The 23,995-nt window shown below is 42.9% G+C and overlaps 1 protein-coding gene across 4 annotated transcripts in view; it reads right to left on the bottom strand.

The window, feature by feature from the left end:
• Myof (myoferlin) overlaps window positions 1–23,133 on the bottom strand; it is a 150,488-nt gene extending 127,355 nt beyond the window's left edge. For all 4 annotated transcript variants that reach the window (XM_047552796.1, XM_047552794.1, XM_047552795.1 and 1 more), the window contains exons 1-2: window positions 22,863–23,133; window positions 2,302–2,357 (exon numbers count right to left, since the gene is read on the bottom strand). In XM_047552796.1, the coding sequence (XP_047408752.1) occupies window positions 2,302–2,357; window positions 22,863–22,950 (144 nt within the window). In that variant the 5' untranslated portion in view covers window positions 22,951–23,133. The remainder of the gene's footprint in view (window positions 1–2,301; window positions 2,358–22,862) is intronic.
• Between the last annotated feature and the right edge of the window lie 862 nt (window positions 23,134–23,995).

Consider the following 23,995-nt stretch of genomic DNA (forward strand, 5'->3'; position numbering starts at 1 on the left):
ACAAACAAATTAAACAAATCAAATAATGCTTTGAGGCGCCTTGTAGTGGGTTTGGAATGGAGGGAAAACTTGTGTTGTAGCTCACATGAGAACCCATACACCAATCCCAATGGGTTTAAGGTTGGCACTTCATTTAAGTTTGGTTTCAGTTATAAAATGTGGTTGGAAAGTTTACTTGATAAGTAGTTTTGCAATATGAGTGGGGAAAAAAAGCCATGTTGAAAACAAATGGAAAAAGATGGAAGAAGACTGCAGAGGACATGCGAATTCACATGACAAACCAGCTCTCTGCCATTGGTCATGTGGACTGAGTGAGTAGTAGGAGCTAAAAATAAGCAGTGAAATGCATGGCAAGGTCACGAGTGTTCTCTAAATTACTTGAGGGTCTTCTTTAAACTACTTCCAAAGTAGATGAGAAAGCAAAGGGTGGAGTTAACTTGTAGAAAATAAACAGAAGCAAAGGAGTTAATGGGAAAACACGTCAAGAGAAAAGGATTAATGGGACTAACTCTTGGCAGGGTCCACTGAAGTTGATGTGAAGTTAGGAATTGTATCTATCAGTGTCTTCATTTCTCTGGGAAGAAAGAGTCCTTTAGTAGCGCAGATGCACTAAGGTAACTTCTGACTAGTTACTGACCCCAGTGCCCACATTAACATGGGATTGACCTGGAGATGAAGCCCCACTAAATAGAATGGCCACCATGACAGTTCTTAGTTGGCGAGGACCAACTAAGGTCAAAAACTCCTCCGCCTGATGTGAAGGACAGTTGAACACCTAGCTGGCAAAGAGTACAGCAGGTAGTCCCCAGTTCTCCTGGTAAACACCAAACAGTAATAAATTTGGAGACAGCATTGTTTCCTTTGTGGTTCTCTGCTTGGAGATGACTCTCTCTCGCTCTCTTTCTCTCTCTCTCTCTCTCTCTCTCTCGTGGTCTCTGCTCGAGCCTCACTTTGCTTTTATTTTACTTTCACCTCACTTTCTCTTTACTTTCAATTATAATAAAGTTCTCTTGCACGGCTTTTGGTGTCTGACTTTAAATTTTCTGTCATCGGAACACAAGAACCGAGGGGTGGATTTTTAGCTCCCTGAATTCCTGTGACAAAATCGGGATGACTGAAAACCTGAAGAAGTGAAAACACACAGAATAAACATATTTTTTCTTCTTTTTAATCCTGGAGCTCTGTGTCAGGTGGTAGGGACCCACAGTGACCAACCAGGCACGTCTCTTATTCTCGTGGCACTTGGGGTCATGTGGCTGCTCCGGGTTCCAGTGAAATTACAGACAGCTGGACTTCCCTGGCAAACTGCATGAGGCCAGCAGGGCTTTCCAGAGGGGGAGTAAGAAGCTTTCATCTTTATCTCATTGTGTGATAGGATGCTCCTCTTGTCTTATAGAGATAGTGAAACTGGTTGGAGGAAGAAAGGATTCAGAGTGGGTGGAGGGGAAGTCTTTACAGCCTGGTGACTCAGTGAAAACAACAAAGACATTTATTACTGATCTTGTGCAGGGAGACTGGACCCAGTTTTTGAAATAAACAATGGGGATGATCATCAACTTTGGAAAAATTAGTCAGAGTAGGAAAATTCTACATAGTGGGAAAAATGAAAATTTTCACATATCTATGAAAATATTAAATACAGAACCACCTAGAAAATATATACAGAGTCAACGGTGGGGGGCACAAATGAGTTATGCTATGTACCTTCAATAGAATATTACCTAGTCATTAAAAATGCTTTTGAATTGAATAATATAAGCATATGCTTGGGATACAATAGTAAGAAGTAGGATAGGAACTTGTATTTGCTGCTTTGTATTTCAGATGTCATATTTCATTAAATGTATTTAACTCAGAAACACTTATGGATAACTACTGATGTTGACTACTTGCTTCTAGAGGGTGGGATCAAAGTTAATTTTCACCTGAAGCTTTCAAATTTTCTATATTAAGTACACATCACTTATTTCAATATAAGAAAAGCAAAGTCATTACTCAGCTAGATACACAAAAAGCACCACGTGATATGTTCTTGATTAATCCCATGCAGATGTGTTTTTAATTATGAGCTTTCCTTCTGAGACTCTGGAGATGAGCCCGCTCAGCTCACCACACCACCCGCAGGACACAGTCCTTGGAGGGCCACCCTCTTTGAACTGCGCTGCTGTCTTGGGGGAATATGAGGAGCTGGGGTGGGTGGGATAAAATGCAGAGATTCTCTTTCCAAGAGAGAAGAGTTAACTTCTGACCCAAAGATGTAGCTTATCCATGAAAGCAGGGTTGAAAAAAAACCATAGTCACCTCATTCCAAACAGGGTTGAGTTCATTATCGACTTTCTTTGTTTTCTTTTTCTCATCTGCAAATAAAAAAATAAGAGAGTCAATCAATGAGAAATAAAGAGCATGTAAAATTTATTTATTTCTTCAAAGAACATCACCCGAGAGTCTGCTATGTGCCCACATTTTCCTGTTCATCTGCCTATGAGGGGGACCACTTGAATCGTTCTTCCCAATGGAATGGCACTTTTTGGCTTAAAACATCTTCCCCATCTTCAAGTCTTTCAGGGATTCAAAATCACGGAGTGCTGTGATGCTCCACCCCTCCCTTACCCAGGTCTCCTAGAACCTCTGCATCGCCAGCTGGCTGTAGAAAGAAGCCAACGGAGGTGATATTTGAGATGCTGGTACCACCACTGAATAGATAAGGAGACTGAGGGTCAGAGTTACAAAATGTGTCTGAGCTCACATGTGGCAGTGTCACCTGACAGAAACTTGGAATTTCAGCCCTGAAGCCCATGCTGACTTCAAGAGTTTAAAAACCTCAACACAACTTAAAGACAAGACAGGACTCCCTTCCACAGGCCTGATGCAAGAGAATTAGAAGGATTCTAATTCTAATCCTTCTAGGACGAGCAGGAAGGATTTGAGGATACCTTTACTCCTGGCCCTACCTAAAGAAGTAAACGTAGCCAGTGCTTCACGTTTCCTTGGAGCAAAGTCCAAAGAGCAGGGGCTTCTCTTGGACTCCTGTTCCTAAAAGATTTACCAAAATCAAAGCTAATCTCTGAGTGCTAAATGTTTTAGAAGCATTATTCTATTTTCTTAAAGCGGTATGTATTACTGCTGTCTGTACCCTTTCACAGATAAAGACACTGAGGAGTTAAATACCATATTCAAAGTCACCTATCAGTCAGAGGCAAGGCTAGGATTTGAACCCAGGCATGTCACACCAGTGGTTACACTTTGAACCATGCTTTGACCATTGTTTCCCCTCTGCTGCTGTGGGCTGGAGGAGGTAAGTAGTTTTGTTCAGCTGAATGTCACATTGCCTGGGATCCCAGCACACAGTTGTCTGTGGGACTAACCACCTCATTCTTCCAAGACCTCGACATTGCAAGGCTATGAGTCATGACCCTCACTCTGCTAAGCATTAACTTTTCCACTTGAGTGGGTATCACACAGTCCAACGGACTTCCCTTTCTAAGTTTCAGCATGACCCTACTCATGGGCTCGTGCCTGTACTATACTATGGTCCTTCTAGGAGGTCAACAGGGCCTCTCACTGGATCTGATTCTGCTGCCACCGTAAGCTGTCCAAAAATCCACCCCCCCACACAGCCATCTCTCTTCTCATCTGACATAAACTCCTCTCTCTGTCTGGTTATAGGGTGAGAAAATGCTCTTGAGAGAAAGAGGAGTCATGCAAAGAATTTTTAACTACAGTGGGATTAGGCAAAAAGGTTTTTTCCACCCAATTGTAGCAGCTCCATCTAAGTAATTGTCTGTAGGTGCCAGGCTGTGTATGCTACTGCAGGGTCTAACCATTACCATGCCTTCAAGGTCATCCCCATTTTACAGACAAGAAAACTGAGAGAAGTTAGTTAATCTGCCTAAGATGACACAATTAATGGGAAACAGAGCCAGATTTTTGAAGCTACCTCTCTCTGATTCCAACAGCTGAGTATGTTTTCCACACACCACAGCACATCTTTGGAAGCTTCAGAATATTGGAAAATGGAGATATGTACATATAATATGTGTAAAGAGCCTGGATTCTTGAGCAGTCACCACAAGGAAGCTCATGAGTAGGTTCAGGGCATCATGAAACTCCCTAAAGAGTATTTACGGGCTGGGGTTGTGGCTCAGTGGTAGAGCGCTTGCCTGGTATGTGTGAGGCACTGGGTTCGATTCTCAGCACCACATATAAATAAATGAGTTTAAAAAAAAAGTCTATCAACATCTAAAAACATTTTTAAAAGAGAGTATTTACTCTAATACACAAAACAATGCCTCTGTGAGTTTCTCTGGGGGGAGAATTCACTGTTCTCACAGATTCTCAAGTGAGTTAGTGAACTTTGAAAAAGTTCCCACATTCAACAAGCATGAAATGGTACCGCTAACCAGGGATTGGTGGGTGAGCAGTAAGTCATAAAAAAGTGAATTTGGAGCCTTTAAAGAGAGAAAAGGGCAAATCCAAAAATTCCCAGGAAGGAGAAGGCAGCAAACGATGTATCCAACCTGGGCACAGGGACTTCGGGGCGGGTTTGGGAGACTGAGGGGTGGTATGAAACAAAATTCCGATCTCCAAGTCCCCAGGACTCCTCCTGAGGACTTCAGGGGCCATCAGAGGGGTAGAGATGAAAATCCACCAGAAGGAAGAAGAGACACCTCCAGCCTGAAGCACCAGATGAGATCCCCCAGAGGAAGCAGAGGCGGAGTTTGGGAATGACTAACAAGGAGGGACTGAAAGTGCAGATCTAAGAAGAAAAGCTCATTCCAGGAAGAGGCCACCAGGTGGGTGGGTTAGCTGTGGGGGAAGGGAGAGCTTGTTATGTCTGGGAACGCTGCACACCCAATTGGCTGGACCAAGGGGCGTGGAAAGAGGTAGAGGCAGAGGGCTGCAGGAGAGGTAATGGTCACACTGTAAAGTCTTGCATGCCCTACTAAACTTCATTTGATATGAGTCTCTTAAGAGAAGAGGATATTAGAGACTGGACTTCAGAAAATTCAAGAAGGTCATAATTCAATGAAAAAAATCAAGTCACCAACAACCCTTACACATGATCCCGAACACATGATTCAGTTGTGTGTCAAGAACAAAAGGGAGAAGTGGAGTCCGGGCAGAAGCCTTTGACCACAGATGGGTGGAGCTATTGAGGAGGAACTTCCTGTAGCTTCAGGCACCAGGCGCAGGGTGTTGATGCTGGAGGCCTTATCCTCTCTGGGGTGCTCACTGCAAGTCAGGCATTGCTAAGCCCTTTACATGCACCATTTCATTTATTCCTTCCAGCAAAACCGTCGGGTAGGCACTCTTATTATCCCATTTGCTGATAAGTAAATGAGTTCAGAATGGTAACTTGCCCAAGATCATAAGGCTAGGAGGAAGCCCTCTAACCAGGTCTAGCCTCACTCCAAGCCCTTATATTTGACCCCTGCACACTCCTATTTCCTTGATTAGAAAGGAAAAAGTAAGTAGTTAGCACGAGCTCCTCCCCTTCCAACTCAGTCTCTTCTGAGGAGGAGTCTCTGATTAGCATCAAAACGTGAACACATTACATTTTATTAAAATCCTATTTTTACACATTAAAAAAGTTAGCAAACAACCAAACAAAAATAGATAATAGTTCCTTATCAGCAGTCACAAAGTCAGATATTTATATTATTCAATTATTTGATTGGTCAAATGCTTTAAGGTCAAAGATGCAGGCACCAAACATTAGATTAAACACAGGAAACCCCCTCTCCCTTCTCCACATCACCTACTTCCCCTCTGCCACCACCTCTACTTTTATTAAGATGACTATTCCTTCCGATGGAAAGGAATGAAATACTTTCAGCCCTGAACAAAACAACTGACTCAAATGCAGAAACTTTGAACCAGGACTGGGCATTCTTCAGGATGTTTCCTGTTTTCTGATTAGCTACGCCTGCCTCTGACTAGGGTCCAGGAAGGTCACCACTGCAGTGATTAGCCCAAATGCCAGCCTCCCAGCGAGGTCGTGGTGGTGGTGGTGGGGAACTGAAGAGCTGCCTCCCCCTCTTCATAGAACCCTTTCCTTTGCTGGTCACCAACCAGACAGTGAGCAGGACCCTTGTCAGTCCAGGACTCCCAAGACTAACTGTCCCTTCTGTGCCAGGTGGCCAGCTATGATGTGGAGATGTGACTAACACTTTACAATCAGCTGACTTACAGTAAATGAGATTTTCCCTCCAAAATGTAGGTGGGCCTCATTCCATCTAAGACCCGAAGAGTAAAACCTGAAGTTTCCTGGAGAAATTCCACCTCAAGACCATAACATAGAAACCCTGCCTGAGTTTCCAGTCTGCTGGCCTGCACCACAAATTTCAGACTTGCCAATCCTCATAGGAACCCATTCCTTTAAAAAAGAAATTTGTCTCCCTCTCTCCCTTCTCTCCCTCCTTAGACACACACACACACACACTCTCTCTTTCTAACTGGTGCATTCTATTGATTCTGTTTCTCCAGAGAATCCTGTCTAATTTAATAACCAATGATGGCAGGTGCCTATGGAAATCATAACATCTTCAACGATAACACATTTTTACATACTTCCAATTGTGCCATATCCCACTAATTCTGATAATCCTGCAGGGAAAAGGATAGGTGTTGTCCCCGCTCTTCTGATTGGACTTGCAAATCAGTGAACTTTCCATTTTTTGAGCTTTTAGCTTTGGAAGAAGTAAGACTCAATCACCACCTCAGGCTCCTCATGTGTAAACTGGTGAATTTAAATGAGATAATAGAGATAATATCTCAATTGTCCTCTTAGTTCAGTGGGATGTGAGCCTCAGGAAGTGTGCCCGAGTGCTGAGTGGTTAGATTGTTGTATCTTTCTGAAATGGCCCCAGGAGAAGAGGGGGTGCTGTTTTCAAAGGCTTCCTCAGTCAGCAAAGTAGAGCAACAGGTCTCCAGGATCAGCTGCACACCTGAACCTGACATCAGGAGTACTTCACCTTTTTCAGGTTTCTAGGTCAAGGCCCCTTTCTTCTGAGAGATGAAGAGTCACACATAAATTCATCCACCACATGCCTAAAATTTCATAGTTCCCCTGACACCCATCGACACATGGTTCAAATTTATTCGGTGCTCTGAACCAGATGGGCTTCCAGTGTTTTCCATGAGTTATCTCATTTAATCTTCACAAACAATTAAGTACTGTTATGATCATCCCCAGTTACAAAGGAGGAAACCAAGGCACAGACAGATTCAGCAACTTATCAGAGGTCACACAGCTAGAAAGTGATAGAGCTGAAATTCAAACCCTGGCAAATAGAGACAAAGCAGTTTCCAAAATTGAAGGATTAAGGCCAGGCAGGCAGTTACTCTTTGAAGACTGTTACTATATTTATTAATACCCTTATCCACCCCCACTCCCGCAACCAGTGCTTACTACATAGCAGTTTTTCCAAAAGTGAATTGGACTTTACAAATTCACCAAGTATTAAGACCAGGGTTGCTTTAATGATGACGTTAGAGCGTGACTACAGAGCGCTCACCCCGGGCCTGGCACACAGAAAGCACTGAACAAAGACGAGCTATTAGATGACTTCTCATTATGGCAAGAGAGCAGCCCCTATTTGCATACCACAGGGGTCCCTACGCTGTGGGGGCCTGGGAGGCAGGACCCAGTTACAACAGGGTGTGCCCAGTGAGGCAAGGGACAGCCCTAGTGGAATAACTCTTCCATATGGCTCCACTCCAGGCCTGAGAGACTGCCTGGGGCAGCTGGCATGTGGGCAGTGACGTCCTCCCTGGCAGCCATGAGGACTGGGGTAATTTCCACAATAACGAGGGCTCTGGGAAGGACTAGCAGGAGACTCCTCATCCCTCAGGACTTGAGAGGGCCAGGAGAGGGGGAGGGCACAGAGAGCTGTGGACTACCCAGGGGAACCTATTTGAATAGTGTTTCTGACTTTACCCTTTCCAGTCCCAGCCGGCTGCTCCAATGCTCTGGAAAGATGTTGCCAAACGGGTTCCAGGAGAGAAACATTTGGGCCAAGTGGGAACGGTGATACAAAGAGAGGCTGTGTTGTACATTTATTAAGCAGCTGCTGATAGCACTGATAAACGGGAACGCCAGGCAGAGGCGGGCTGGGTTCCTGCTCCCCTTTCTACACCCCATGCCCCACTGGCCTCTGGAGAGCAAGGTCTTGAATCAAACCTAGATCCTCCAAGGGAACTGCAGTGAGGCCTGTCGATTTGAAAGACTCGTGGAAGCTACTCCCTGAAAACCAACCCCAGGGAGCAGTCACATCCTGGCCGTGCCACCTGCGCGGCTCAGGTGGGGGCAGCCCAGGCAGGCGGGACACCTGAATCATCTGCTTCGGTGGTGACCTGGTGTGTAAGCATCCACTCTGTGCCAGGCACTTTGAACACGTCCATGTCCAATCCCTCCAGGGAGGTGTCAGCATGCCCATTTAACAGATGAAGAAACCGAGGTTCAGTGATGTTAATGACTTGCCCAAGATCACAGAGCTATTAAGTGGCAGAGTTGAGCTTTGGTCCCAAGTCTGCTTCATTTCCAAACCTGTCTTTTGACTCGCCAGGGCAAAATGTGGCTTTTTCAGCCCTTATCAGTTATGTGACTTTCTCAAACTTTCTGTATCTAGATTTGCTCATTAATAAAAATTGATATCTAATGCCAGGAATAACAGTTATCACATATAGGATTTCAAATCTGCTAGACACTCTTCTAAGGGCTTGGTAGATGTTGCCTGTTATCATTATTCTTATTTCAAGGCATAAGAAAGTTAAGTAGCTTGGCCAGGTCCACCTGCTATCAAGAAACAAAGCCAAAATTTGACTGTAGGTGTTTGGCTCCTGAATCTCTTAGCCACTCCAGCTTTTGGGTGGCATGTTTCTGAGACACAACTTGTTAGAGAATGAATTAAGGCTGGTTCTTGGCAAAATTCACTTCTAACCCAACACTGGAGATGGGGTCTAGAGGGTCTCTCAAGGCCTGAACGTCCTATAAAACGGGGATTAAAAAGTCCACTGGCAGGGCTGGGATTGTGACTTAGAGGTAGAGTGCTTGCCTAGCACGCACGAGGCACTGGGTTCGATCCCCGGAACCACATGAATAAACTAAATAAACAAAATAAAGGTCTTGTGTCCATCTACAGTTAAAAAAAAAGTCTCCTGGCAGAGTAGGGATCAAGTAAGAAAGCAGGAAAGTGCCCAAGACGTGGGGGACATTGCTGAATGTTGGGCTAAAAGCAAAATCTGCAACTGCTTCCATCAGAAAAGCATTAGGAGGATCCAGCCCTCTGCCCTCCCTTCCTTTAAGTGATGGTTATCAAGAGAAAATACAATAGTCACACAAAATAATTCTGAAAGCAAAGCACGAGTCAAAATCTTGACAATCAGATCCCATCTCTTCTAGGCATAAAAGGACAATCTCCATGTGCCCTGGGCCTAAGACCCTGGCATGTCATAAGTAACAATCTCTTTAAACAGGACTTTCACCATTGCCAGCGGTTTTATTCCGCTCTCCTCAGCCCTCCCTCCTTTGCTGCAAATGGCTTTGACCTCTGGGCTCTTCAGTGAGCTGGTTGTTTGCTGCAGACCCGAGGGAGTGCTGGGAGTCAGGAGTGTTTGTGGGCTGTTGTTTGTCAGTGGACCTGGGACAGGGACAGAGGGTGGAATTAAAACAAGAGAGATGTCAGGCACAAGGAAAACCAGCCATGCATTTTCCCAAGCAGTGGGAAAATGTATTGGAATAAGAATCTCAAGACCTGGGTTCTGTTTCTTCCCTGCCTCTTCTGGGCTCTACAACTTTGGCCTCTCTTGATCTCTCTGAATTTCAATATACTCACCTGCAAAATGAGTATAAAAACCTGTCTTCATCACCTCCTGGTGTTGTGAAGATAAAGCCCATGAAAAGGCTTTGTACATTGTAAGTGCTCTGAGAGGGACGACTATCCCAAAGCATGTCACCATGAGAAGCCAGCATAAGGTGTCTAGTTCAGCCAGGTACAGTGGTGCGTGCCTGTAATGTCAGCGACTTGGGAGGCTGAGGCAGGAGGATTACAAGTTTGAAGCCAGCCTCAGCAATTTAGTGAGGTCTTAAGCAACTTGGAAAGAACTTGTCTCGAAAATTTAAGAAAAAAAAATTTTTTTTTAAAAAAGAAAGTCTGGGGATGTGACTCAGTGTTTAAATCCCTGGGGCCTGCACCCAGCCTCCTTCAATGCTTTTTGAATGGATTCATGTTTGGAAGAAGAAAGCAGCAGCAACAGAAATCGGGAAGAGAGACAGGAAGTGGTCAGGCAGTGAATTCATACAGTGAGGAAGGATAAGCAAAAAATAAAACTTTTTATGTTACTTGTCAAAAAAAAGAAAGAAAGATAAGGGACAGGAATTTTTTTTTCCAATTTCTAAGCTGCACTATTGGAATGAAAAAGATGATAAAGGTCACAAACCAGCAAACAGGTAAAATGAAATGAAGCTTCTTCCTGACAGTTAGATGTTAGATTTTTAATACTTTATATAGACTAAGTGAGGTTTTTAGTTCCCACTGATAAACTGGCTTAAACGTGATTATCAGCGGAACTGATTCATTCCTGTGCTATGTCACCTCTGAGCTTCTGAGTCACAGCAAGTCATAAAGGTTTCATTACCCTGTGGCAAGCTCAGCCCAGGAGGGTTGGGTTTTGTTTTTCTTTTCTTTTTTTAGAGTTCTTTTGTTCTTGGTGCACTTTCTTCCTCTTGCAGACTGGATCCAAATGATCCCCACACTGAACAACTCAATCAGTGTGGAGGGGCCAGAAGCATTCACTTGACTTGGTGGTTGTGGTCCAGGTGCTTTGCCATCTCCTCCTCCATCCTGAGCTCAGTGACTAGTCTGGAATCCAGTAAGACCCTGCCCTGTCTCTGCCCCAGCTCCCCCATGGGAAAAATGGCAATGAAATAATAAATGAGGGTTAGGGACACATGCGGTGTGGGCGCAGTGTAAGAGCTGAATAAATGGTGGAAAACCAAGTAATTGTTATTGCTCAGGTCGTGTATCCAGCCCATATTCTCCAGAAGACCTAGATAACAGCACGTCCCTTTCTATGTGCTTTCACGGTGCTCGTGCAAATCCCTGCTTGCAGTTGGGACTATTGCCCACTCCATTTTATAGATGAAGCAAGTGAAGTCCACAGGTGCTGGGCCACAGTGAGTGAGTGGGGGGCCTGGACTCAGCCGCTGTGGTCATCTGCTGCTATCTGTGCTGCCTGATAAGGCCATCAGTGAGCACAAGTGGCTATGTGCATTAAAATTAATAAAACTAATATTACCATTTCAATCTCTTGGCCACAGTGGCCACATTTCAGAAATCAATATTCACATGTGGCTAGTGGTTATGACATCAAACAGGACAGATCTTGACCACTGCCCCATCATAGAAAGTTCTTTTGAACAGTGTTGCTCTAATAATCTGGTGCATATAGAAGGTAATTGGTGAATGAAGTTTTTTTTTTTAAAAAAGAGTCTGTTTTATTTTCACCAAACTGACTAGTTGTTTAGACAAGATGTGAACCCAGTCTAGACCTCTTTTCCAGACTTACAGGAGCTTCACCCTTTACAGGAGCTCAAAGGTCCTGTTTGGCTGTCCTCACTAGATTTGTAATTGTTCTATTTCTTTAACGCCTAGCCCAGGTCGTTAATTTTTCATTTGGCAATGTGCAAAGGGAGCCAAACTTCAAGAGGTGGAAGGAGAATAAACATCTATTTTAAGTCTGGACACCTTAAATACATCATGTTATTTATTTTTATAAGCTTTAGAGGAAGACATTATCCCCACTTTGAGTTCCATGCCATTAATAAGACCAAAGCCTAAGTCAAGGTCAGAGGTAGGCTGGGGCTCCCCTGACTTCCAGCTTTTGTCCAGATGCAGCTCATGGATTCCAACCAGCCTGTGGAAACCCTGGAGCTTTAAATATACAAGATCAGTTTTGTAGTTTATGGGCATAGAGATCTGGTCCCATAAGGTGCCTCTGGTCTGGAACCCTGATCCAAGTGAGAAGAAGAGCCACAATCAGTCATTCAGTAACTTATTATTGATTATCTACTACATACCAGCCATCAGGCTAGGTGCTAGGGAGGGTGACATCAGCCCTGTCCCCACAAAGCTTACTGTCTAATGGAGAGGGCAGGTGGAAATCCAATAAGCCAGCAAATATACAAGCACATCTTTCAATAGGTGCCACAAAGGAGTAGAGGATGTTGGGAGAGAGAATTCCAGGGCAACCTGATTTAGGAAAACTCTGATCTCCCCACAATGTGCTTTTGGGAGAAACAGGGTGACCTCCGGCTCCAGCCCTGTCCTAGGGAGCCAAGACCAACAAAAAGATCTGGTACTGCAGGGGACCAAGGCTATTTCCCACATGCCTTCAGCTCTGCTTTGGCACCCCACACACCTTTGGCCATATGGACCTCACAAGGCATGCTTCACTGCTGCCACTGTCACTCAGAGCTAACGAGGCAAGCATGAGCTGAAAGTCCAAGTCAGTGGAGAGCTGCTAAGAATCTACAATGTCCCCAATCATTAGGATGGCCATTATTAAAACCAGAAAATAACAAAAGTGTGGCCAAGGATGTGGAGAAATTGGAACTCTCGTGCACAGCTGGTAAGAATGTACAATGGTGTAGTTGCTGTGGAAAGCAGTAGAGTTCTTCAGAACGTAAGTACATGTCCCAAAGAACGGAAGGCAGGGACACAGGTACTTTACCATTGTTCAGAGTAGAATTATTTATTATAGCTAAAAGAAGAAACCCAAGTCGCCCATCAGTAGACAAATGGATAAACCAAATGTGCTAAATACTTATGATGGAATATTATTCAGTCTTAAAAAGGAAGAATATTCTGAAAGATGCTTTAACATGAGTGACTTATGCTGAGTGAAAGAAATCTGGCACAGAAGGACGAATACTGTTTGATTCTACTTTTTTGAAGTGCTGAGAGTAGTCAAATTCATAGGGACTGAAATGCTGTTGGGTTGGGGAAAATGGGAATGGGCAGTTAGTGCTTAATAGGTACAGACAGAATTTCAGTTTTACAAGACGAAGAATTCTGTTGGTGGGTGAATGGTGTTGATGGTTGAAATGTATATCTTGAAATGGTTAAGATGATAAAGTTTTGTGTCTTTTATTACAGCTAAAAACAAAGGACCCACTATGTGCCTAACCGAGAGGCCATGGTGCACTCTTACCAATGAAGCTCTGCCTCCAAGTTTCTTGTGTAGCCACAATCAAAGGGCTTCCCATTTGTTTTGAAATCTAAGCCTGGGCCACTCCTCAGAAATGTCCCCTAGGGTTCTGCATGATCCCCAGCAGTGGGAAAAGGAATGGGTATAAAAGGGGGAGGATAGGAGCATTTGCCATACAACAATTCTGTGTCAGGCTTTATGGTAAGAACTTTAGATATTTTATCACAAATAGTCTTTACACTATTTCCATGAACTATATCCAATTCTCCCCATTTTATAGATGAGGAATTGAAGGTTTAGAAATACCCAGGAATTTTTGCCCAAGGACATTTTGTTCCTAGTAATAAAGCCAAAAATGAAATTTAACCTGCCTAGTCCTAAGGTCATCCTTTTCCTTGTATTGTGTTGATCATAGAAAAAAGGAGGTTATTGTGTGGGAGGTTAGGTCAATCAGCAGATTAAAGATGCAAAGAGCCCGGGCAGTGGCACAAGCCTGTAATCCCAGCAGCTCGGGAGGCTGAGGCAGGAGGATCACAAATTCAAAGCCAGCCTCAGCAATTTAGCAGGCCCTAAGCAACTCAGTGAGACCCTGTCTCTAAGTAAAATATAAAAAAGGGCTGGGGATGTGTCTTCAGTAGTAAAGTGACCCTGGGCCCAAACCCTGGTACCAAACAAAACAAAACAAAACAAAACAAAAAAACAAAGAATAGGTCAAACCCCTGAACTGGAAGATGGACTGAGTTCTAGGTCCTCAGAAGTTCATCCTGTACACTAGACACACCTAGTATACCTGCTTTGTCCTGGGTTTTAATGCCCTTCAACCATAGCTGATTGGACCACGTATGAACATCTGATCAAAATGGAACCAACTGGAATCTTTCTCTCAAAGATCTCAATTAGGAGACACTGATATTGTAGTTAGATGGCCCGTCAGGACCAAGCCACCCGGTGGTGACCCAAAGCCCACACAAGGGGCCTCATTAAGGTAGCCAATGTGCAGAGAGAAACTGAGGTCTGAGGCTTCACAGCCCCTGGGAGAGAGGCAGAGAGTGCAAATGCTTCCTTGCTGACATGATTACGTCTCCTGTTGAGGCCCAGGATTTGGACTCTGAGAGATTTCTCTCTAGCTTTAAAAACTCCCACGATTTTCTGGAGCAAGCTTGAGTGGGTATCTGTTCCTTGTAATTAAACAATTCCAGACCAGGACAACCTCCTTCCCGGGTCCAACAATGGCATAGGAAGAGAAGGATCTTATGTGAATGGAGACCCACATCTTAGCTTGACCTTGGGGAAGACAGAAAATTTGTTTTCAAATATCACTGTCGATTTCTAAGCCTTTCTTCTACCTCCAAATGGCCTTCTTCCCTCCTGTCTCAGATGGCTAAAGCCCACACGCTGGCCTCTTAAAGTGCCACCCACCTGATTGAGGGGGGCAGTCAATCTGACGTTCCATTTCACCATAGAGTGTGAGGAAGGATGGCCTGCTTAGTCTACCCAGTGTGATTTTTTTAAAAATCAATTTAAATCAATCAGCTGCTTCCTTAGTATTTTTTATTTATTCGTTTCTTCTGATTCCAGCCCAGGAATGACCTCCCTCTGCCCTGGGAAACATTGGCTTCAACTTGTAAACTTTCTAAGTTGTCTCCCTGCCTACTTCTCATCAGTTGCTCACATGTCAATCACTGCCTGGGGACTCCCCAGCAGTGAAGGTGTACAGTGCAAGTCCAAGCCATCTCATGTTCTGTTGTCAACCTCACCACGGACTAACATGGCCTCCAGACCTCTTGTGCTGTTCCCAAACCTGGAAGGTTCTTTTTTTCTTCCCATTCTTTATGTCTAGTTTTCACTCATCCTTTAAGACCAAATCAAATGACACTTTCTTCACAAGCTCTTCACTCTTCCATCTACTTTTAAATTAAAATTTCGGTATGTCTATTCTGATAATTCATCCTAGAGTTCTAACTAGCTGGTCTTCTGGACCTAGAATCATGTTGTGGATTTTCAAGCCTTGGTTTCCTTACAAACCATCTGGTACATCGTAGGGTTCCATGAAAGTAACTGTTATCAAATAATGTTCAGAAAATTTAGGGATTCCCATGTGCAAAGTCACATGTATCTCCATTTGATCCTCAAACTACTCTGCGAGATAGGAGGTCTTATTAAAAACACTGAAGCTCATGAATAACTAGGAAGCAAGAGGTAACAAATGGAATTCTCGTTCAGGCATCCCAGGCTACAAAGTTCAGGGCCTTTGCATTCTAATGCCCAATAAGAAGTTAGCTGATAAGGCTTAAGGTACCAGATGTCCCATAGTTATTTCTCAGTGAGAACTATGTTCAAAGTACATCCCTGTCCAACAGAACAGCTGCTGAGTAGAAATCACACAGTGGGTAAGGTAACTAGTGCCATATCATGGCGTTAGAGGTAGTATGTGTGTTATAGATCACTGAATTTTTCACATAGGAATTTTCAACACAAAAACTGGCAGTTTCACATTTCTCTCACCAGGAACAAGAATGCAAAGAGTCTAAGACAGTAGTTTGCTCCTGGATAGCAGGTGCTGGGAACTGGTTGTGTTCAGTGTTCAGGAATGTGTGAAATGGCTCTTTGCTAAGTCTCATCCACAAAGCACCTGAGAGAAAGGTGTAATTCTGTCTGAATGAAGAGATTGGCTAACTTCCCATGGTCCCTTTCACCACTAAGAATCAACGACTTTATTACTCCAAGATGCCTCCAATCTCCTGCCAGCTCTTTGTTTTCAAGGTTAATAATGAAAATGTATACATAACATCAGTGATGTGTCAGAGTTGCAGAAATTAGAAAAACACCATGCCTTCTGGACAGGGTCAGACCCTAGGGGGATGGAAAAACTCACTAATAATCAGGAAAGAAAAACATTAACACCCCTGGCTGAGGGTATGAAGGCAAGATATGCTGTAGAAGAGGAAGGGAAAAAAAAGGCACATTAATCTGTTTCTAAAAAGCTATTGTGCCTTTGCAAATGGGCTCAGAATGTGCCTTTGGGAAGTTTACCTTTGAGAGTTTCCAAGCTTCAACAGGGTGGGGTCACTGTCCTTTAGCAGTGAGTCTCCAAGCCCTGTTCTCCCGGAAGTGACCAGAATGACTCAGTAGGTGAAACACTTTTGCCTTCCTGAGTGTTTTGTCAATACAATATTCTGGTCCTACTGAAGCACCCACGTGGCATGACTCTCACTTGAGCTGGTGGAAACCTGGACTAGTTCTGTGAGGTGCCTTGGGTAAATCGAATTGTGGGCAATTCACTGAGTCCTTCACAGGCCACAGTGAGCGAGACCCATGAGCTCTTTCTCCCATCACACTCCTCCAGTCCTAGATGGAATCTTGCAGTTTTTGTGTTTATGTAAAAGTTTTCTTTCTTTCCTTCCTTCCTCCCTCCCTCCCTCCCTCTCTCTCTTTCCTTCCTTCCTTCCTTCCTCCCTCCCTCCCTCCCTCCTTTCTTTCTTCTTTCCTTCCTTCCTTCCTTCCTTCCTTCCCTCCCTCCCTCCCTCCCTCCCTTCTTTCTTTCTTTCTTTCTTTCTCTTTCTTCTTTTTTCTTTTTCCTTTGGTACCAGGGATTGAATTTAGGGGCACCCAACCACTGAACCACATCCCCAGCCCTATTTCGTATTTTATTTAGAGACAGGGTGAGTTGCTTAGCGCCTCACTAAGTTGCTGAGGCTGGCTTTGAACCCAAGATCCTCCTGCCTTAGCCTCCTGAGCCGCTAGGATTACAGGCATGCCCCACTGCACCAGGCAAAAGTTTTTCTTAAAAAGTATTCAGGATTTTGAATATTCCTAACACACAGAAACAAAAAATGTCCAAGGTGATAGATAATGCCAGTTTTCCTGATCTGAACATTGTATACATGTACTGAAATGTTGCATTGAACCTCACTAATATGTACAATTATTGTGTGTTGTTTAAAAATAAAAATATATTCAAAACCAATTTTTATAAAACAGTGAATAAGAAAAAAAAAAAAAAATATATATATATATATATATATATTTTTCCCCCTCAATGTTAATGTCCCTAGATAAAAAAAAAAAAAAAATCAACTACACAATTTCAAATAGTGAAGTGGTTCTTGCTAAAAATAGGCAAGTCTCAGGGCTGGTGATGTAGCTTAGTGGTAAAACACTTGTCTAGCATGAGTGAGGCCCTGGGTTCAATCCCAAGTACCACAATTAATTAATTAAAAAATAAAAATAGACAAGAGTTAAGTCTTCATTGGATAAATCACAGCCTTTGGGGATCTCTTCAGATTTACTCTTTCAAGTAAACCATTACTGCCCACCTCCCCTTTTTTTTTGGTGCTAGGATTGAACCTGGGTATGCTTTGACACCAAGCTACATCCCAGCCTTTTTTCTTTTCTTTTCTTTGTTGAGACAGGGTCTCACTAAGTTGCTTGGGGCCATGCTTAGTTGCTAAAGCTGGTCTCCAAATTACGATCCTCCTGCTTCAGCCCCCTGAGTTGCTGGGATTACAGGCCTGTCCACCACACCCAGGTTGCCCCATTTTTTGAAAGAAGAAAAAAGGATTCTCAGGAAGGTAAAGTGGTTTACTGAAGACGACAACATTTGGCACACTAATGAGAAGGAGGCTATAGAAATATCTAGGCTTCCACTCCAAAAACATGTCCAAGTGAAGCCAATCATGGTGGCGCACGCCTGTGACCCCCCAGTGGCTCAGGAGGCTGAGGCAGGAGGACTGCAAGTTCAAAGTCAGTCTCAGCAATTTAGTGAGAGCCTGTCTCAAAATAAAAGATTAAAAGGCTGGGGCTGCTCGGTGGTAAAGCATCCCTGGGTTCCATCCCTGGTACCCACCTCCCCCCCCAAAAAAAAGAAGAAGAAGAAAGAAAAAAAAAAATAAGAATCTCAAAAAATAGGTAATAACCTAACACTTACTTGGGGTGGCCATTTAGAGAGTAGCAGCAGTCATTTCACAAAGAAAAGATCTGCAGGAAGCTAGAAGCAAGAGAAAATTCTGGCAGATGGAATGGACACTACCATTAAGGACAGAATGAAGAAACCTCTACAGTGGCAACCACTTTGAGTTACATAATCCCTTTTGGGTTGTTCATTTGTTTTATTTTTACATGCATTATTTTTTACTTAAAAAATGATTTTTTGCCCCGTAATGATATTCCGGTCAAAAAGACTGCATAGGTGATGGTGGCCCCATAGATTATCTTGTGTGGTGACATCATAGCTGTGTTCATCTGTACTCTGTGTCCCCCAGGAGATGGATGTTGTTATATGAATGTAATGACACCACATGGTGAAAGCACAATGATCTAAAGTATACAAGAAAGTTCCCCTCAACCAAACTTTTCAAGAGATTTGATGCAGAACGAGAGAGGAGACAAGGGGAAAATGGAAGTTCATGGCAATATCCACACACACAAAACCACAGACCACAGAGTCGGCCCTTCAGTAAGGCACACATTCACAAAGACGGCATTTCAAGGACATCCACTGCTGTATTGTTGCTAGCAGGTGGCACTGACTGGAAGAACGTGCATGTCCATAGCAAAAGATCGAGAAAGATTTAAATCAACTCAGTCGGCAGGGAGATCCCTAGGTAGTAATTGTGGGAGACAGAAAGAGAGGAAGTGAGGGGTGGAAATGTCCACTTTTAGTTGCATAATCCCTTTTGGGTTATTCATTTGTTTTATTTTTACACACATTATTTTTTATTTAAAAAATGATTTTATGCCCCATAATGATATTTCGGTCAAAAAGACTGCATATGTGATGGTGGTCCCATAGATTATCTTGCGTAGTGACATCATAGCTGTGTTCATTTGTACAGTGATGAAATTGAGTGATGACACATTTCTCAAAACATGTCCCCACTGTTCATTGACAAGTAGCTGTATGTAGCTTTTTTCTCTGAGTTGTTTTAAGAGTAGCTTGAAGACATGATGTCCTTTTACCCCTAAATCCTTCAGACTCTGTACGTATATATGTAAGTATGTATGAATGAATGAATATGTGTACAGAATATGTACAACAAAATGAATGAGTGAGAGAGAATAAAGTCAATGTAGCAAAATGTTGACACTTTAAGAATCTGGGTGATTTATGGAAACCAGGAATCTTTGTTCCAGTTTTTATCTTTCTCTATGAATATGTGTATAAACCTTTTGCAACTTTTCTGTAAGTCTGAAATCATGGCAAAATAATTTGATGCAAATTTTTAAAAAACATTTTAAAATATTGCATTATTTAAGTTTAAAAAATGTTTTAAAACCTGTTATGTCTTGGGAAATCCTAATGTCTTAGAGTGGAGAGAGGTCCAGAGGCCTGAATAGTCTACTTCCTGCTAGATTTGGCTTTGCAGCTCAGCTATCTGCATGGAACTCAAGAGAGAAAGGACACCTCTGGCTCACAGGCCTTCTGGCTTTAAGATCAGAACTGGTTCATCGACCTCGTTCATGGACAAGGAAGTTAAAAAAAAAAAAAAAAAACAGAGAAGCTTGGTGGCTTCCATAATCTACTCAGGCCCTACTAAACACCAATGACAGTTGCACAATAGGGACTACCAGGAGCCCCCAAATCTCCTAGCTCATACCAGGCCTTGAGCAACTCAACAGTCAGCCTCAGATGAGCCTGAGCACAAAAGACTGAGTCAACTCCAAACCAGTTGGTTGTCATTACAGCACATTCCCAGCTGCAGTGTAGCTAGTCTGTGCTATGGTTTGGACAGGTATCCCCCAAAAAGCATGTGTTAAAGGCTTGTTCTCCTGTGTGGCACAATTGGGAGGTGGTAGAAACTTTAAGAGACTGGGTCTAGTAAGAGGTTTTAGATCTTTGGTGGTATGCACTTGAAGAGGTTGTAGGGTCCTGGGAGTCTCTCTCTCTTTTTCTTCCTCCTCATCATGTGAACAGGTTTGCTCTGCCACCTGCTCCAGCCAAGATATGCTCTCCACCATCATCTCTAAAGGCCTATGAGTAACAGATCTGCTCAGTCATGGACTGAACCCCCCAAAACTGTGAGCCAAAATAAATCTGTTCTCTTCATAAGTTGATTGATTATCTAGGGTAGTTGTTAAAGTAACGGAAAACTGACCAGCACAGCCCCGCAGTGTCTACACAAGCACTCACACACCCTCTTAACCATGCTTCCTGCCATCTTATGGTCTGAGAAGAGCTGCTTACTGCCCTGATCTTGCTGCTTTATGTACTCAAGACGCAAAATGTTTACACATTTCAAATAACACATGGACTTTCTTTGGTACCACACTGATCTTCTCTTAGGGCTTCTGTATCTTCCAAACCATACGCTACCCTACTCTACACCATAACGTACATCTGGTTTTGCTCCGTGTTCCCAGTGATGAACATTATCAAGGTATAAGTATCCCCAGAACTGTCAGGACTTAATATTACTTAATTTTACACAATGCTCAAAGTTGGGAGGGGGCACAACTGGAAAGAATTTGCTATCACCAGTATTTTAAGCCACCGGGGAAGATCAAAAGTAAAAAAAATGCCATATTCATTGTTATAACCCCGCTAGCACCTAAGGCACATCCTCCATGTCTTGCTGAACGCCTATGTTCATTCAGTACATGGAACTAGAAAATTGCAGAATCTGAGAGCCAGGAGATCCATCCCTCATATTCCATAGCTGAGAAATCTGAGACCCAGCTGCTAAATCTGGGTTAGCTAAGGTCATCAGATCCTTACCTAATATCAACTGTAGTCCAGATGTTCCTACACTGAGTTCAATGGTTTTTCATGTTGCTTGTTTTACTTGTTAAATGAATGAATGAATGAATGACTTTACCACTCCATGTGTACAACCAAAAGAGACCAGAAAAGACACTAAAGTTAAATAATCTAGTAAATGTAATTGCTTGGATAGACTATATTTGTCAATTTGTTTTCCACTTTGAACTATGTGTTTATATGTTTGAACCTTAGACATAGGTTTTGTTATTTAAAATCTTTAATACATATCTATCTGACAAGTCAGATTTCAATAACATTAATTCTAATTCTTGTATAATCTATGTGATTTGCCTTAAATAATGACATCAGTAGATTGAACCCAATATGTTTTTACATGTCTTTACATGCCAATGGTGAAGGATGCAAACACTCCATGGTATGTCCCTAGTACGTAACTACGTCAAGGAAAAAAAAGATTCAAAAATACCTAATACACGCAAATGAATACTGATATGACTATGAGATATTCACTAGTCAGATTTTTAAACCACATCCTAGTTTAAGAATACAAGTTTTGACCAGGTGCAGCATTACACACCTCTAATCCCAGTTACCCAGAAAGTTGAAGCAATATGCTCCCAAATTCAAGGCCAGCCTGGGCAACTTAGATACTATCTCAAAATAAAATTTAAATTTAAAAAGGTCTGGGGAGGTAGCTCAGTGGTAGAGTGCCTAGCAAATGCAAGACTCTGGGTTCAGTCTCCAGTCCCACCAAAAAAAAAAAAAAAAAGAAAGAAAGAAAGAAAAAAAGAAGAATCCAGATCTTTCATTTTCCTGCTCTTCCTGAGAGTCAGAGGTTTGAGAGTAAAAATAGGGATAAAAAATGGAAATGAGAATGGAGAAAGGAATCCATTACCCAGAAATTGTAAGGGAGAAGTAGTCAGGCTCCAAGAGGAAGAGGAAAATTGTCAAGGTGTGGTCAGTAGATGTGCCTACCAAAGCTCCCACTCTCTGCTCCCCTCCTATCCCTGACCCCTGCCAAGAAGTGAGCTGGCAATCTTATCATGACCAAACAGAAATGGGCAGACAAAAAATGGACAAAGCCCCCAAACCCAGATTTAGACACACCACTCCAGCCAAAGCCAAAATCACATTGCCTGGGGACAAGCCATCATACCAGCCACGCCCATCCCCCTCCACTGCCATCAAAATAAATGCCATAGAAAAATAGTCTTGGAAATACAATGGGCCTTTTAAAGATAATCAAGTCTAAACTTTCCTGTATTGCAGAAGAAAAACTGCTACTTAGAGAAATGAAGTCACTTGCCCAAGGTCACTCAACAAGATAGAACCAGATCCCCAAGCCACGGACATGCTGTTCAGAGTTCCTGCAGGAAGCAAATTAAAAGCTACAGAACATTTGAAAACACCCTAACTGAGTGGAGATGGAGAACAACTACAAAGAAGAACGAAAAAACACAAAAACAAAGTCAAAAATTGAACTTCACATAACCCACCAGAAGCCCAGTGACTATAAAAATAGCATAAGGCTGTTTAATAGAGTAACTATACCTGCAACAATTTAATGGTTCCTTTTCCCTCATTTACCCCTTTCTCCAAGGCAGAGAAAATTGAAAAATACATTCAAGACTAATGAAACACTCACTTTGAACCAACACAGACCCTACTGATACTGAAGTTAAGGGATTAGCAAAGACACGTTTTCTCCCAAGGGTTTACAGAAATCACCCTATTAGAACTAAGATATCAGGTCATTCAGTGAATCTCAAAGCCCTAGGGAAAATTTAAAACCTCTCCCCTGACTTGCCCAGGTGACCAGCAAAGCAAGAGAGGCTGTACTTTTTCAGCTACCCAAATGCAGACTTCAAAAGTCTGTGACCCAAGCGACCAACATTCCAAAACAGGACTTGAGAAGAAGAAAACTTTTCCTTACCCTTAAAAATTACCGAAACAATGGGATCCGGCTTCCCAAATTTCGTTTTAGGGATGTTACTGGCAGATTCCACAATCACCCGGAGCATGGCTCTTGGTTGGCAGAAAGTAAGTTTCAGCAAAGGAAGTCAGGAAGGTGCGGGCGCTGGAGCTCCGGCCCCTCCGCCCGGGAGAGAACTTGTCTCCCAGAGTGAAGGGAGGGTTTCTCCCAGAGAAGAGGGAAGGGGATCGGCAAATGGGTGGACCTCTGACGGAATATTTACTGAAGGTTGTGTGTAAACTGATACCCACGCTCCCCGGGTCTGCAGCAGTGCCGCCGGCGCTGACTTATGAATCAGAAAATGTGGAAGTGAAATGGACAAAACCTCAATGAAAAATAATGTGCAGCAAATGAAACTAAAGTGAATTTGGCTAATAAATGCGGGCAGGTCAGAAAACCACTAAATGTTGCTGTCTTTTAATAATAACTCTTGAAACAAAATTCATTGCTTTTCTGTCACCTCTTCCATTCTTTACCGAGTTTCATGAAGTTTTAAAACTTCGCGTAGTCTTTTTTTGTTTTTTTGTTTTTTAATTCTTACTTTTGCCATTTCTTCTCATACCGTTGAACACACCCACTCGGCAACCACTTACCGACAGCTCTTGAAAAGCAGTTAAAAGTCGCCCCCTGCTGTATGGCAAAGGAATAACTGTTTCAAGTAAACCCAATCCAGGCACGGAGATGTATGGTGTTTGCAGGGTTGATCCTTTGCGTTACAAAAGGATTCACATAGAATTTCTTTTTAAAAAAGTCTTCAGAAGAGAAAACGTTGGTTTTACTGGCCCATCAAATGCTGCCAACAATCATCCATGAAAACAGAAGTGGAGGAAGTGGCTCTCAGAGCTGTTTCTGGTCCTACCCCTGAGTAATGTCTTCAATCCCAGGGGATGCAGTAAGGTAACACAATCTGGTGTTTAAGATCACAAGAGAAGACTGGGGTTAACAGTCACCCACACCCAATGAGTCCCTGCTTTACCCCTTGGAGCTACATCACCTCAGCAAGTTTCAAAACCACTCTTCCTCAGTTTCCTTGTCTGTAAAATAGACATAAAGTTGTAAGATAAAGGTCACATGGGAACTGGCACAAAGCACAC

Source organism: Sciurus carolinensis, chromosome 5, assembly GCF_902686445.1.
Source record: "Sciurus carolinensis chromosome 5, mSciCar1.2, whole genome shotgun sequence".
Lineage (NCBI taxonomy): Eukaryota > Metazoa > Chordata > Mammalia > Rodentia > Sciuridae > Sciurus > Sciurus carolinensis.